A 14,667-nucleotide genomic window follows, 5' to 3' on the forward strand; every position below is an offset into this window, starting at 1 on the left:
TGGAGGAGGGGAACCCCGGAGCTCCGGGCTCGTCTCATTCATGGGCCTACACGTCCTCCTCCTGTCCTCGGCTCCTGGTCCCTCCCTCCCGCAGTGCGAGGACCGCAGGAGTTTCCAAACTTTACTTGTCGCTGCATTTCTTCTGACGTTGATAGCTATGAGGTCATAAACATAATTTCAATTTACACACTTTTTTTTTTTTGCCAACTCAAAGGTGTTGATTTGTTTTGGAGGCTGTAGTTCCTGGTTCTGTTGAACCTCACTGGGTAACACTGAGGTTGTAAAAGTACACAAGGTGCTTTACTTCTGTAGAGGTACAAATATATGTTCGAAATGTGTCCGTCTGAAAATATCAGGAGTAAAAGGTTCATAGCTGTGTGTTAATGCAGAAAGTAGAAGTGAAAAGCTGTCAGCAAAATATCAATACTCAGAGGACAGCACGAAGACTCCCCTCTGGGGCTGGTGAGGCTTCAGTCTGCTCGAAATAATAAAACACAGCCAGAAACATCTTTCACATTAATATGACATCTATACACTTAATATAAATATCACATCTCAATGTCGCTGAAAATAATTCACGGTTATTAACGCCATCACCTCCTACTGAACCGGAGAACGACGGTAATTTAATTAAGAAAATACATTTCAATTGTTTTTCTCCACACAAGCGGCAATCGAGCACCTGACCGGTGAATCATTAGAACCTAGAGATATTTGAAATACTAACGGCGGGATTTATTCCAAGAACGCGTCTGCAAAACATAAACTCGCAAACTAGCTGCAAAAATATGAGTGGTTGCGGATCCGTGGATCCCGGGGAACTTCCTGGCCCAGGGGCTCCAGGTCCACGTCCTCCAGCGTCCCTCAGCTATGACGTCAACGGCCCCACCCCTCCCTCCGGCAAGCACAGCAAACACCATTTTCTTATTTATTTTGTTCAAAACTGACAGGAAACGCGTTCAGCAGAGTATTCTGAAGACTTAAGTTGTCAGCCTATCGGCTGCGTCCGGTTCGTCAGGATCTGGGGTTTCATGGCTGTCCTACCTGTTGGATGGGCTGACAACAGGGTTTACACCTGTTTCTTCTCCAGTGAAAACGGTTTAATTAATCACATGACAGCCTTTCATGGGCCTCTACCTGGAGTCCCCAGACGGCGAGATCTCCTCCTACACTGTTAATGATGCGTTGGAAGAAGCACGGCTTGGAGAAACAAAACTGGACTTCTTTCTTTCTTCCGATCAGCTTTGTCTGACAAACCAGGGATGGTCAACAAGCTGAGCTGGTATCACAGGGAGTCCTTGAATTGGTGACACACTGACCTCTCCAGAGCTGGCGCTGTCTGTCCGGGTCCAGCTGAAGCTTCGACTTGGCTTTTAAAAGTCTGGCTTGAAACATGAATTCACCAGCGTGGTCTCCCAGGCCTGTGGCTCGCCGGTGTGGGGGGTTCCCCTGCTTCACTGGCGGTGCGATGCTAAAATCAACTTCTGGTGCTGATGAACTTGCTTCCTGGGAACTCCATCTTGTCTCACGTTGGTGGCCAGCAGGTGCGGCTCCATTTACGCTGCACCACACCCGGGATTCAGTAACTGCAGAGGGAAACTGTTATTTTCTAGGAGACTGTAATTATCATCCAGTTCTCAGGCGAGCAGCGCCTTCAAACACGGGCGTTTCTAAATTCCTTTGACTCTGATTGTCTGGATGCGCTGGTTCTTGAGCCTGCTGACCTCTGGTCCCTGGACCTGCATCAGCAGCAGTCGGGCCGAGTTCCCCGCTCACTCTTCTAACTCAGTCTTAGGCTCTCGTCATAAATCCCCCCAGGAGGAAGGAGACCTCCAGTGACACGCTGCCCCGAACATCAGTGGCGCTGATGGACTTCTGAGGCACTGAACGACTGACTGATGATGTCACTTCCTGACTTGACCATTAATCTATGGTTCGACAGCTTTATTGAGAGGACTAGGAGGCTCGATGTTGTAACATCCAAGGAATCATATCATTGTTACATTTTCCAATAATTGACTTTGGATTGGAAGGAATTTCCAGCTAATCGTCTGCTCAGTAAATTGTACATCATGGGGTACTCATTGTACTTCAACACTTCATACTAGTACTACCTCTGTTGTTCTCTTCTACCATAACTTTTTTTTTTTTGCTGTAAAACATTTTCTTCTTTAGAGGGTAGTTTTGTATATCTCTTTTTTTTGTAGTTCTTCAGAGCAGAGCTACGCTAACGCTACCTCCCCGTCATGCTAACCGCAGTCACCAGCGCCACATGTGTTCTTTGACCTGCTGTCACTGCTGATATTGTGAAGGAATTAGATGCTGGCGTTGTGGAACCACAGGCCGTTTTGGATTTTATTGCGCTGTTATTAGTGGGCTGATCTTTCTTGTTTAAGAAAGACCGACGTGTCTCTAATAGAAATAGCAAATGAGCTCTTAATGCAGCACTAATCTCAGCAAAGCCCCATCTATTCCCTGGCAGTGCATTATTAATGGGCAGTGTGGAGGCTGGTCAGTGCTGGGGCCTCTCCTCACTAATGCATCCATTCCTCTCTCACACACACGCATGCACACACACACACGCACGCGCACACACACACACACACACACACACACACACAGACGCAGCCTTCACTTCCAAACTCACACACACGCCCACACACAAAGATATGCCATCCGTGCAGAATGTATTCTTGGGGGAAATTATTATATTTTTGCTTGGCATTCACTGGTGAACACACAAACCTTTGCAGATCCTCTGATAAGGTCACAACAGCAAATTGAACGCAGCCTCTTGAATCCCACACCCACGCTGTCAATCAGCATTTCCTAATTGGATCAAAGATTACTTGTGGCAGCTGCATAAAAACATCAAACAAGTAATTAAATGAAATAATGAGAAAATAAACCTTAATGTTGCCAAGTGGGAACGGAGGCAAGCTGAGGAACATCATTCCGCCGTGCTCTCTGAAATTATCTCTCTCTGGCTCCGGCTAATTGCTGGAGGATGTCCTCTTAACTGAGTGTGAAAAGCTGTGTCTAATTACTGCAACATTAATCAGGCATTAGCATGTTATCACAAGGTTAACTTATCAGGAGGGGCCCAGAAGCAGCTGGAGGTGCCATTTACCCACGCTGCACTGGGCCAAGCGCACCACAAGGGGTAGCGCTTGTTCTTCCTATGAGTCACCGCTCAGCCCGTTGAAGCTATTTAAATCAAAGGCAGCCATGTTTGATGGGATTGTGTGTGCATTGTGGTTCTGACACTCCTCAGATTGGAATTGAAAATGTCAAGAATCAATAGACGCTATTTCCTGCTCAGTGTGCAGCTGAAATTTATCCCCCGGGATTCAAATTTTCAGCTCGTAATTTATTAACATCTCACTTTGCACAGACCCACCAAAGGAGACATCCTCACCCCAAAGTATCAGTGGAATTACATGGACGGAGAGGCTCTATAAAATCAATGTCAGGCACTCGTGTGCTCGGCGGAGCCGTTAAGCTCGGTCTAATGAAGATTGACTGGATGGCGATTGCGTCCTGAATTAGTAGAATATGAATGGACATGAAACGTCATCAGCCGTTTCCAGCTGGACAAATAAAGAGTGAAGTTCCTGCTGCTGCTGCTAGAACAAGAATCCTCGATGACTGAATTTGGATTCTCAGTTTAAACCAGTCCATATTTTAATTGATTTTAATAGAAACAATACAGTTAGATACATTGTTTTGTTTGTCCTAGAGTGCTTTCTGTTTATTCTTCATTTGTTGTTTTTGGAGAGCTCAGGCGCTGTTGGTTATAGTTATTCACCATTTATGTATGTTTACTTAACTATTCACAAGGAAGCTCACAAGAAAGATGAAGAATAAGAAAATCTAAGAGAGAGAAATGAAAGTGCTCACACCCGGGTGATGCAGCTTTGGTCTTAAACAACCAAAAAAACATTTGTGTGACGCATGTGCTGGATATCATGGTTAACGTGTGATTCTGCCTCACCGGACGCACCGACTGCACCGTTGTGGGCTAACGAGTGATGCGACTGATAGTTGCCACCGTTACTGACAGCTTTTTGTTTGTTGCCTTTGATGATCTTTATTCTATTTTTTGCCAGAGTAACAAAAAAAATCCTGAATTTGAAATTCTTTTCCCATCAACACAGTCGCTGGCTAAAGCTGTCTGTGGTTGCCATTTTATTGGCTGATGATAGCAAACAAGGTGTTTATGGGCTGGTACTGATAAACAGCTGATATATCGATGCAGTTCTACACGCACGCACACACACACACACACACACACACACACACACACACACGTGCGCTAAATGACCAGAAGAGTCCGTTCTTTAAGATAAGTAATCACCCAGAGGGACGTCCAGCAAGTCTACGCTACGGTGGCCGGCGTCTTCTAGTCGCCGTTGTAACTGGAGTGAAGGTGGTGGAAGGATGAGTCTGGGGAACACCGCCAGTTCCACCGGTGACTTTTACATTTCTAGCTGATAGACATGACCGTGACCGCCACGGTGTTTCAGGGGCTCACATGGCCGACGAGGTTGTTGCCGCCTGTGTTCTGGCAGCCGTCGTAGTGAGGTGGTCACTATGTCGCTGGGGTGAATGTGTGGGAACTTTCCAAAAAGCAAAGCGTCCCACTTCCCGGCTGCATGCGGTCACTATCAACCCTAACAGACCTTAACCACAGTGCTGTCACATCATAAAACATCATTATTATTCAGCAGTGATTTGAAATGGGTTTGGAGGGCACAACATCCGGCCTGGCCTATCTTCTGCCACCAGTGGGGTGCTAATTTGGGAAACGGTTCGTATCAGTACAGTATGTGGTGGTTTGTCTTAGAGGACATGTTGGACGTGCATGAGTGTAGATTAAAGGTCATTTCTGGCAGCAGGTTGGTCCTGTGCCCTGACTTCATTACCAGCAGCTCCAGAATAGTCTCATCAGAATTCCAGCGGGGCAGAGAAGCCCAACCACCAGCAGCTCTGCCAAAGGCGCTCATTTGTCAGAGAGGCATGGAGATCACAGGCCGACAAATCTCCCATGTCTCCCAGACTGTCAAGCTCTTTGCCTGCATATCAAAGACAAAAGAACAGAGCCGCAGAGCAAGAGAGCAGAGCAGCTATTCCATTTAGAGATGGTCCTCCGTTTAACCCCCCCGAGCTTGCCCTTTGAAAACGGAAAATTAGCCTGGGTGAGGGAGATTACAAGCAAATAAAATTACATTCATTGTGATATTTGATTTCATAATACGCCCAGAATTATAATTACACCGCGCTCACACTTTTCATTTAAAAATCATTTGATGACAACAAAGAATCAGAGATGGGAATGAGCAGCGTGAAGTGAGCGAATGCACATTATCAGACCTGCTTCACTAGAAGTAACAATAATGGGAGAAGAATGGAGGCTCAAACATGAATGCAATCATGTGCACGAGCAGGATTTAATGATACAGAACGCTTTATTTCCATCTTCCAGTCTCTTGCTACAACAACAGGAGAGCCTGGTGTTTCAGTAACATGGGAGTATATTTTTTGAAGCTCACAGGTTAAATCCCCTCCAGCATCTCAGCTACAACCTGTCCGTCTTTCTGTGCAGCACCGAATGCACAACAGTGTATCACACAGGGAATGTGGGCATATGCCGTCTGGCTTAAACCAACAAGCAGAAGGGGAGAGATAAGAGACATTCTTGGGCGGCGCAGAGACGAGGCATGAGAAGGGCCAGCTTGATAGCAGTACTTGTTGTTGTGATGTGTTAAATAGCTGGCCTTCAACACCCCAATCAATCGCTGAGAGAGCCACTGTGTAGCCAAGGGTTGTGTTAGATAGCCAGATGGCTGAAGTCAGTGGAAGCCTGCCTGTTCTCTGGTGTCACAAAGGGATGATCATGAATCTGGCCACACAGTCTGGACTAAATACATGAAATATTACATCCTGGAGGCTTTCTTATGTTCATCAGTTCAAATAAATGTTGTTCTGCAAATGTCTGACTGATGAAAGTTCTGTGCTGATCAGCCACAGAATCACAAAAACATAGTGTCAGGTTATCATGCGCATTTGTTTGTTTGCTAGCTTGTCTGAAGTGAGAAGTGCAGGTCTGACTGTAGCGATGCCCACCAACCTAACACAGGTGGCAGTCAATGTACGCGTACAAAAAAGTCTGCAGGAACAGACAAGCATTCTGAACGCACTCCAAGACCTCCAGAAGCCCATGTTTGACTAATCTGCAAACAATCCGCTATTGCAAGTGGAAGAACAAGCCCCTTAAGCTGTGACATTAACGAACACAACAAGATAAGATAGGGTTTGTTATCTTGGTGCATGGAACTCCTGCTCAGATAGCAGATAAGAGCCTTTCAAAGCATGTTTGCTGCCAGACAAATTTCCAAAGAAGCATGGGAGGCAGGCAAAGCCAGGACTGGAATGCTGAGGAGCCAATCTCATGGAGAACGTGAGCCCACTGACCTCTTCCACATTATTATAGCTGCCTTGGGTATTTTTGTGAGTGAGCGATACAACTTGGAGGCTAAATCCAGAGGCTGTGTTATGTACAGCATCCAGAGAAGGACCTCACACTCAGATTCTAAATGCCTTAATGGAGTCACACTAAATCCCAGCTGCACATGTAACATCAGATATGATCTACATTTATCAGTGATGCCACACTGAGAAGATGGAAGGAGCTAAAATTTAACTCCCAGATAGCATCAATACAACAAGAGGACAATCAGTGGGCGACATTTGCCTGTCTGTGGTAGCTGGGGTGGTCAAGAAGTTGGAAATGGGGCCGAGTAACTGAACGTATCCAAGCTGATTATTTAGAACCTCTCACCAACTCTCACTCATGAATGTCATGTTCTCGACATAGTCACAGTACCGACCATGTACAAGAAATTACAGCACGATTAAAAAAACCAACCACCTCAAACTGGTTTGCCACCAGGTCGAAATCACACAGCCAACAAGACTGACTACTAAAATCTTTTCAGGCCATCCTTGAATCCCAGTGGATGCTTGAAGCACTTCCCCCCAGGTGCTCCTCCTAGGTGCTCCTTCAGGTGCTCCTTCAGGTGCCCCTCCAGGTGCTCCTCCAGGTGCTCCCCCCAGGTGCTCCTCCTAGGTGCTCCTTCAGGTGCTCCTTCAGGTGCCCCTCCAGGTGCCCCTCCAGGTGCTCCTCCAGGTGCTCCCCCCAGGTGCTCCTCCTAGGTGCTCCTTCAGGTGCTCCTCCAGGTGCTCCCCCCAGGTGCTCCTCCTAGGTGCTCCTTCAGGTGCTCCTTCAGGTGCCCCTCCAGGTGCTCCTCCAGGTGCTCCCCCCCGGTGCTCCCCCAGGTGCTCCTCCTAGGTGCTCCTTCAGGTGCTCCTTCAGGTGCCCCTCCAGGTGCCCCTCCAGGTGCTCCTCCAGGTGCTCCCCCCAGGTGCTCCCTCCAGGTGCTCCCCCCCGGTGCTCCCCCAGGTGCTCCTCCTAGGTGCTCCTTCAGGTGCTCCTTCAGGTGCCCCTCCAGGTGCCCCTCCAGGTGCTCCTCCAGGTGCTCCCCCCAGGTGCTCCCTCCAGGTGTTCCCCCCAAGTGCTCCCCCCAGGTGCTCCCGAGATATGGAGCAGTGACAATGGGATGTACGGGGGGGGGGGGGTCTTGCTCTACAGCTCACATGAACTTCCTGTTTGACACTGGGTACTGTTTTAATCCCATCAACCCCAATCCCTCTGCTATAATCAAAGACTTGGTCTCTGATGTGAGACTCAAGACCACCTTTGTGTGAGTTTGAAGCAGTAAACTGGCGGTCAAACGTTCCATATCGAAAACCTGTTTGAGTCTTGGTGCCTCTCCGTCATTGTAGGTGGGCTCGCATCTTTCCAGGGTTCTCTTATTATTCTTTTGGCAATCAAAATAATTATGTGTAAAACATATCTCTTATCGCCCAGTTCTGTGGGTAAGAATCCCAGCAAAACCAATCGTAGGTCGAAGGCAAAGTGTGATCTCCTGAGTTCCTCCGCCGTAAAGGACGGATCTGTAATGTAGGAAGACATGACAAGAGGTGTATGAGCTGATTTTACTTTTCCGAATTCTTTCCACAATTGACTGTTAATACCTTTATGGCACTTTGTGCATAAATCATCTCAGATATTATCATCAGTTATAATGTTAAGTTCCAGTTCCTACTTTTCCTTCACATTCTTTCTATTGAATGAATTATCAGGTAAAAACCTTTGATGGAATTCCAGACTGTTCCTGGAGGTAAGACATTTTAGTTTGTGCCATTAGGTAACTGATTGATCGTCCACAGACCTTCATCATTGTAGCTTCTCAATCCACTCTCCCACTGCGATGAGTAACTTGACACCCCATGACTCACCAGGCTGAAGGCAAAGTTCAGGTCCTGGTTCAGAGTGCTGGTGGTCTTGTTCAAAGTCATCGCTGGCTCTGAGGCAACGCTGGATACAGACAGTTTAATATTGAAGCTCAGTGGTTCCAGCAGAGCACCAGCATGGTCCTATGAGCGGAGATAGGATATTTCATTTTTAAATATGTTAGTAATATATAGCCTATAAAAACAACCGCTCTGTCAGTTTCATAATTTCGTCTTGGAAAGGAAATCCTCATAGACGACTGCCAAGCACTAGGTGCTTCATCCTTGCCAGCGTCAAACTGAATAAACGCGTCAGAATATGCCCACACCACCAGAGGGGATGGACTCAATCGTGATTCTCATTCTGCGGCTTGGAAAAACTTCCGCCTTGTCAGGTGCCAAGCTTCTTGGGTGCGGCGATCCCAGTGATGAGCCAGGGAACGCTCCGCTAACTGAGCCCTGGAGAAATACGGTCATGGCAAGATCCATATTCAAATAAACTTCACTCTTGGCCCGTGCACACAAGCCATGTTGTCACCAGCTGGCAGCGGCTCTCACAGCCCCTTCAAATACTGAGCCACTTTTGATTAACGTCTCTACGTCTAATCATGAGCGCTGCCGGAGCCAAATTGGACGAGCCACGTATGGCCTCCATTTGCCTTGAAATCTTGTATTTTTTTTAAACTACGTCTAAGCTCTTGAGTTGTACACCACCTCCCCCTCCTCCTCCTTCCCTTGTCTGGTGTCCGTACATAGCACAGAGAGGGTGGTGTGGCGGCGGCACAGTGCCATCCTGTGGGTCGCTGAGTGAGAGGACAATCACTGCCAGATGCACCCAGCTGCATAAATGTTATTCATTTTTTATGGGTTGTGTATATAATATGGCCAGTGTGGGAGATTGTGAGGTTCCACTAAAGGCTGGAAAATCCTCAAAATTGAATCAAAGTGGAAAAGTTATTTTGGCTGCTGGCTCCTCTGGACCTCCTGCTTTTCCATCTCCCTAATTTCTCCTCTATTCCACCTCGTCTTACTGTGTGCTCTCCGAGGTTTTTCCTGTAAGGGGTCGATAATATATTCTCACTGCTAGGCTGTGTTAGCTGGTGTCTTTCCACGGCCGGCAGCGGTGATGTGAGACAGCTAGAATGTTTGTCATAGGTCCAGAGGTGCAAAGACATTAGGCAGTACTTTGTCACCAGGGTTTGGAATTCACACCGTTTGGCTGTTTCCAAGTCAGCTCCTTAACTGCTGACTGGCCTGGTTTGTGTCAGCTGCCGCTCTGTTGACATTGATGGCTAAAAAAAGACGGCAACATGGAAGGATATATGCCGCTAGCCTTTTTAGGTGGTCAAAAACAACATGCCGTCTACAATGAGCGCTGAGACAGGGATCCGCTGCCAAAGCTCTTGACTCTGTGCTCTTTCCCTCGCTTCACAGTTCAGATATAGTTTAGTGGTTTAGAATGGCTCTCATCAGGGTTTGCTAACCCCCGCAGAGAGATGGGCTTCAACTCAGAGCAGAGCCGCAGTCTCCCAAATCACCAGGCCCAGCGGAGGCCCCAGCAATCCAAATGTGATCGTGGCGGGGGCCTCCCGTCTCATTACCAATCTCCATTTCAAAACAGCCTTCAAATGGGAACTAATGCATTAGCACTTGCTGGGAGGAAAGTCTAGGGAGCTGCTACATCGCAGCACAAAAACGCTTTCATACTTGTTTTATCAGCGGGGGAAGAGTGAGCAAGCGGGAGAAGGACCTCGGACCAAACCATTCATTTGTTGCCCATCATATTAGCTTGGTATTGTGTTATTAGCTGCCATTGTGCTCCAGAAAAGCCCCTTAGGTCTGTTCCACTGTTCGCTGAATCCGGGGTGAGCTCTGTGCCAAGGGCTTTTTGGAGGTATTTGAGACCATGAAAATTCAATCCCAAACCCTAAGCATTGAGGTTTCTCACAGATATATGACGAGGATTAGTAGAACAAAAAAACAATGTCTTACCTCAGATACCACCATATCCTATTAATTGGGATTATAGTGGAAAAATGTGTTTGAGAAAAGAACTCTTGTACTACAGTCACTTTTTAGTGGTAAGCCCTAACACAAAGCTGTCATAATAACAATATTCCATCAAATGAGAATTATATTCTGATTTTTAAAATACAGAGAATATACAATTCCAGCAAAAAAGAAAAAAAACCCCTCAGTGCCTGTGAAGAATAGCCCTGGAAAGAGCTGACAATTGCAGATGCTGTAATAACCATCTTGGGTTGGATATGTTAGGCGATGTGTCAATTGATTCCCAACTGATGATGGACTGTGTGCTGAAATAAATTGACCTTGCCAGACGATGAGTGAAATTGATGGAGCTTTTCATCTCCAGAGGGCCGTTCCACCCTCAGCCGTAAAATGGATAGAGCATAGGACGGAGTGATTGAGGCGGCAGCAGATGTAAGGTGTGTGTTTTTCTGCTAGCAAAGCTTGCTTGGTAAATAATAGTTACTGGAAAAATCGTTATGCAGTAACAAGTACAGGGGTTAAGTGCCTGTTGCTGACTAGATGATTAGGACCAAAAGCACACAGTGGTAAAGTGGGGCTGGCCGCTGACAGATGCTACCCATCGGAGGAATATGTGGCTCAATTACTGGGAGCCTAAATTGAAAGTGATAGTAATTTAAGTCTTCCCATTTCGCCGGCCACATTCGGCCACAGCCTTTTCAAGAAGCCTTTTTAGAAAACCCCGCTGGAGTGTGGGGAACACAAGAGCGCCATTGATTTTCAATAACATCCCCTAATGACCTGGCCACACTTTGATCCACGCTGTCATTACGTGCTGAAACCATGGGATAGGATTGGTGGGTCCAGCGGCGCACAGCAGCGAGATGAGTAGTTGGGGCATTATCGGGATGAATTGTCCGTCTCTGGACAGGCAGCGAGCACAGGCGAGGTCCTGTCAATAAAAGAGAGAAAAGAACAGGGCGCCTCAGGACTCCCGTTCCACAACGTCTTCCGGCCTCATTAGAAAAGCAGATGAGTGGTGAGTGTGAGGAGAGGCGGTGTACGAGAGGAGGCTCTCCTGCACCATCCCATAGCCTGCCTCCCAGGCATTGCTCCTCTTAATGAGTCCAGACCGCGGGTCAATATGCCGCTGGGCTGCCAGTCAATACTGGTTACCTGCAACACAAACACTCAAAACCTGCTTTCATACAAAATCAATGTCCTATTAGTCCCTCCCTGTATTGCCTCGGCCCAAGCTCATCGATCCCCTCTGAAGAGCTCTGCATCCCATGTATGACAGATTACACTCAAATGATCTGATGGCTGAGGCGACTACTGCCAGACAAGTCTGTTGCCTTTATGATTTCAAAGTAATGGCTTAATAACACGGGAGCAAATACAGCCAACGCTGAAAACTGAGACACACACATTATCGGCAAACCTCTCACCTTCCAGTCCCATCAAAGATTCAGCACCTACAGGCACTCATACAAGACAAAGCTCAAATATGTGACATTAGGTCCAAACTTTATTCCGTACATTTTAAACCATGAATGTTCATTTTCATTTTTTGCACGCCTAAAACTCTACTTCTTTTGTATACAAGAGTCTAAGAAAAACAACTGCACATAACCACAAGTTTGACAGAGAAAAGTCCTTTCGCCGCCCACTTAAGTGTCCCTCTTGTCTGTCTGGGGCTGGTCCAGTTTATGACTTGGAAGTCTTAATAATTCCATCATTATTTCACTGGTGAATATCAACATGAGTTAATCAAAGTGTTCTCTCAGTATCACCAGTTTACTCCACTCCCTCTAGGTGATTCTGTCCGTTTGGGTGCCGTGTGCTGCTTTGCATAGATTGCAGGTGATCCTTCTGGGCCCCCGTACAACCCCCCTTCATACTTCCAATCCATTGACCAGGCTTGATATTCAGCAGGGATGCAATTCCCTAATTTTACATAATTTTGTTTTTCTAGAAATGGTTAAAAAGCCTAATAAATTTACACAGTAATTTTGCAGGGAAGGAATATCAACAAGTTATTTACATCAGTTTTTCTTTACAGACTGAGCAAAGACCTCATAATATATATTTATCTGCATATCTCAGAGGCAAAACAAATGAATTAAACTAATCAGTAATGTAGCGTTATACATTGTCATCATTGAGGATATCCTGGTACCATGAGGTTCAATTACTGAAGGATGAATTCAAATCCAGTCTTTACAGTGCGTCATAATGGATATGTCTCACAATCGATGGGGATAAATATTGTAAAGGGTGAGACTAATGCACAAAATACATAAAATTCATAGAAATGATATCTATACATGGAACAAGGATAGGAAATGTACAAACTCATTTCAGAACCTCTCTTTTCACACAAAGTTGAAAAAAGGTATTGGATTAATATATTAATAATTATCAAATATTTAAGTCAGATATAAACATACACATATTTGTGTTCTCTTGACATTACTCAACCTTCAGTCCACTAAAAATAAAGTAATGGCATGTGCTTAATCAGACTTACACACTTTTACTTTGTACAATCATACTCTCTCCCTCTCGGGCGAAGAGCAGTGCATTTGTTCACAAAGAGATTTCAGATTGGGTGTGTGTGTGGGGTGGGGGGGTGGGGGGGGGTGCTTGTGAGTGCATCTAGTAAGACTTTGTGAGAAGCTACCGGGCCTCTACTTCTTTGGGGTTGCGAGATGGGGAATAGTCCCGTGGGTCCTGGGTGGTGAGGGGGGTAGTCCTCCTGGGGGAGGCTGGCCTGGCACTGCCGGCTGGCACAAGGGGTGGGGGGGCACTGAGGGCAGCAGTAGGGGGTGTTCTGTTCAGAAGGCCGTTATGCCCCGTTGAGGGGCTGAGTCTGGGGTATGGCATGCCACCTAGGTGGGGCATAAATGGGGGCATGTGTGGTAGGTGGCCCTCCATTGGGGACTGGTGCAGCTGATGGAGGCGAGCTCTGTCCAGCTCCTCCCTCAGGTGGAGGCGCTCTCGCTCCTCCGCCTGCTGCCTCATCCTCTCATGCTCCCTGCGCACCTCCAGCAGGTGCTCGTGGTGAGAGTAGTCATGAGCCTCCCTCTCGCGATAGGCTCGCTCCTGCTCGTACACACTGGGGAAGCGGTGCCCCTGCTCCGCCCTGAGCTGGAAGTCCATGCGCCTCTGCAGGTCCAGGCTGCGGTAGGCCTCTCTAAGAGGGTCCCAAGGGAAAGCCGGGTGGGGCAGACGCTCCCTTCCAGCCAGAGGACTCACTCCCATGAAAGGAGCCATGCGCGCTCGGTCCAGCACGTTTAGGCTGCCCATCTGGGGCATGGCGCTCATGGAGAGGGGTAGTGAGTGTGCCATGGGGACCCCGTGCAGACCAGGGGCTGGGATGTCACTGCCCCGTGGTGAGGGGAGATGAGGCTGCTGGGACAAAGGCGGATGGTGGTGGTGTGGGTTTCCAGGTTGTGTGACAGGAGCAGGAAGAGTTTGGGCTGGTGGTTGGGTGGCGGGCTCAGAACTCACCACCATGACTTCCAGCTCCTCCTTCCTCTCCTCCTTAATCTTCATGTCATTTTTCACCTTGTGGAGAAGCTCAACAGGCGGAGGTTCTTTCCTCTCACTGTCCTTGAGTGTAGGTGGCGGCCCACCTGCCATCTTCATGCCTTGCTCGCTGATCACGGTCTTGGAGTACGGAGACGGAGAGCGCTGGACGGGTTTGATGGAGTCTTCCGAGGGTCTCCTCTCTAACATCTCCTTGCCAGGTGAACGGCTCTCCTTCACCTTCACATCAGTCAGTGTGGAGGAGTCTCTGTGGCGCTCCAGCAGTTCTTTCTCTGCCTCACGTACACGATCCACGCTGCTGCTGTGATGGCGTCCTGAATCACTGTTCTGGCTGTTGGAGCGTATCAAGCTGCTGATCTGGTAGCTGACTGGTGCAGAGGCTGGAGATGAACGGTTGGAGTGGCGGTTGCGTTCCACAGAATCTCTGTAATTAGAGAGTGGAGTTCGCTTCAGTTAAAAGAATGCATGATGTCGTTAGAAGTATGATTCACTCGGATCATAATACCCTGTCAAAAATTACAAGTTGCCTCTTCCTCTGTTCATGTTCACTGTCTGTAAGTGACAGTGGATTTTGCGCAGGGATCCTTCCAGTCATGTTTCATCAGATTCACCTCTCGTGGAGCTGCTAAGCCGGATATTGTTTAATATATGAATCAAATAAACTACATTTTCCACACTAATGGGCCATAAAATTCTATATCCTTTTGGGGGGAATCACAAAATCCTTTGCAACAACGCAGCGGTAAGTAAAATATGATGATAATAAAATTG

At 47.3% G+C, this 14,667-nt stretch overlaps 2 protein-coding genes across 13 annotated transcripts in view; both read right to left on the minus strand.

Annotated features, from left to right (window-relative positions):
- Positions 1-847, minus strand: part of chfr (checkpoint with forkhead and ring finger domains, E3 ubiquitin protein ligase) — a 14,446-nt gene extending 13,599 nt beyond the window's left edge. Inside the window, exons 1-2 of one of the 3 annotated variants that reach the window (XM_086207509.1) lie at positions 428-847; positions 1-155 (exon numbers count right to left, since the gene is read on the minus strand). The exon at positions 1-155 is cut by the window's left edge and continues 124 nt beyond it. In XM_086207509.1, coding sequence (XP_086063635.1) covers positions 1-42 — 42 coding nt within the window. In that variant the 5' untranslated portion in view covers positions 43-155; positions 428-847. The other 2 variants (XM_086207510.1, XR_015116682.1) reach the window with 2 other exon arrangements.
- Positions 848-11,858: 11,011 nt separating this feature from the next.
- fbrsl1 (fibrosin-like 1) overlaps positions 11,859-14,667 on the minus strand; it is a 298,276-nt gene continuing 295,467 nt past the window's right edge. For all 10 annotated transcript variants that reach the window (XM_086207516.1, XM_086207520.1, XM_086207512.1 and 7 more), the window contains one exon: positions 11,859-14,320. In XM_086207516.1, coding sequence (XP_086063642.1) covers positions 13,024-14,320 — 1,297 coding nt within the window. In that variant the 3' untranslated portion in view covers positions 11,859-13,023. The remainder of the gene's footprint in view (positions 14,321-14,667) is intronic.

Source organism: Aulostomus chinensis, chromosome 6 (genome assembly GCF_037954235.1).
Source record: "Aulostomus chinensis isolate RoL2024-O1b breed Wild chromosome 6, RoL_Achi_v1.0, whole genome shotgun sequence".
Taxonomy (NCBI): Eukaryota; Metazoa; Chordata; class Actinopteri; order Syngnathiformes; family Aulostomidae; genus Aulostomus; species Aulostomus chinensis.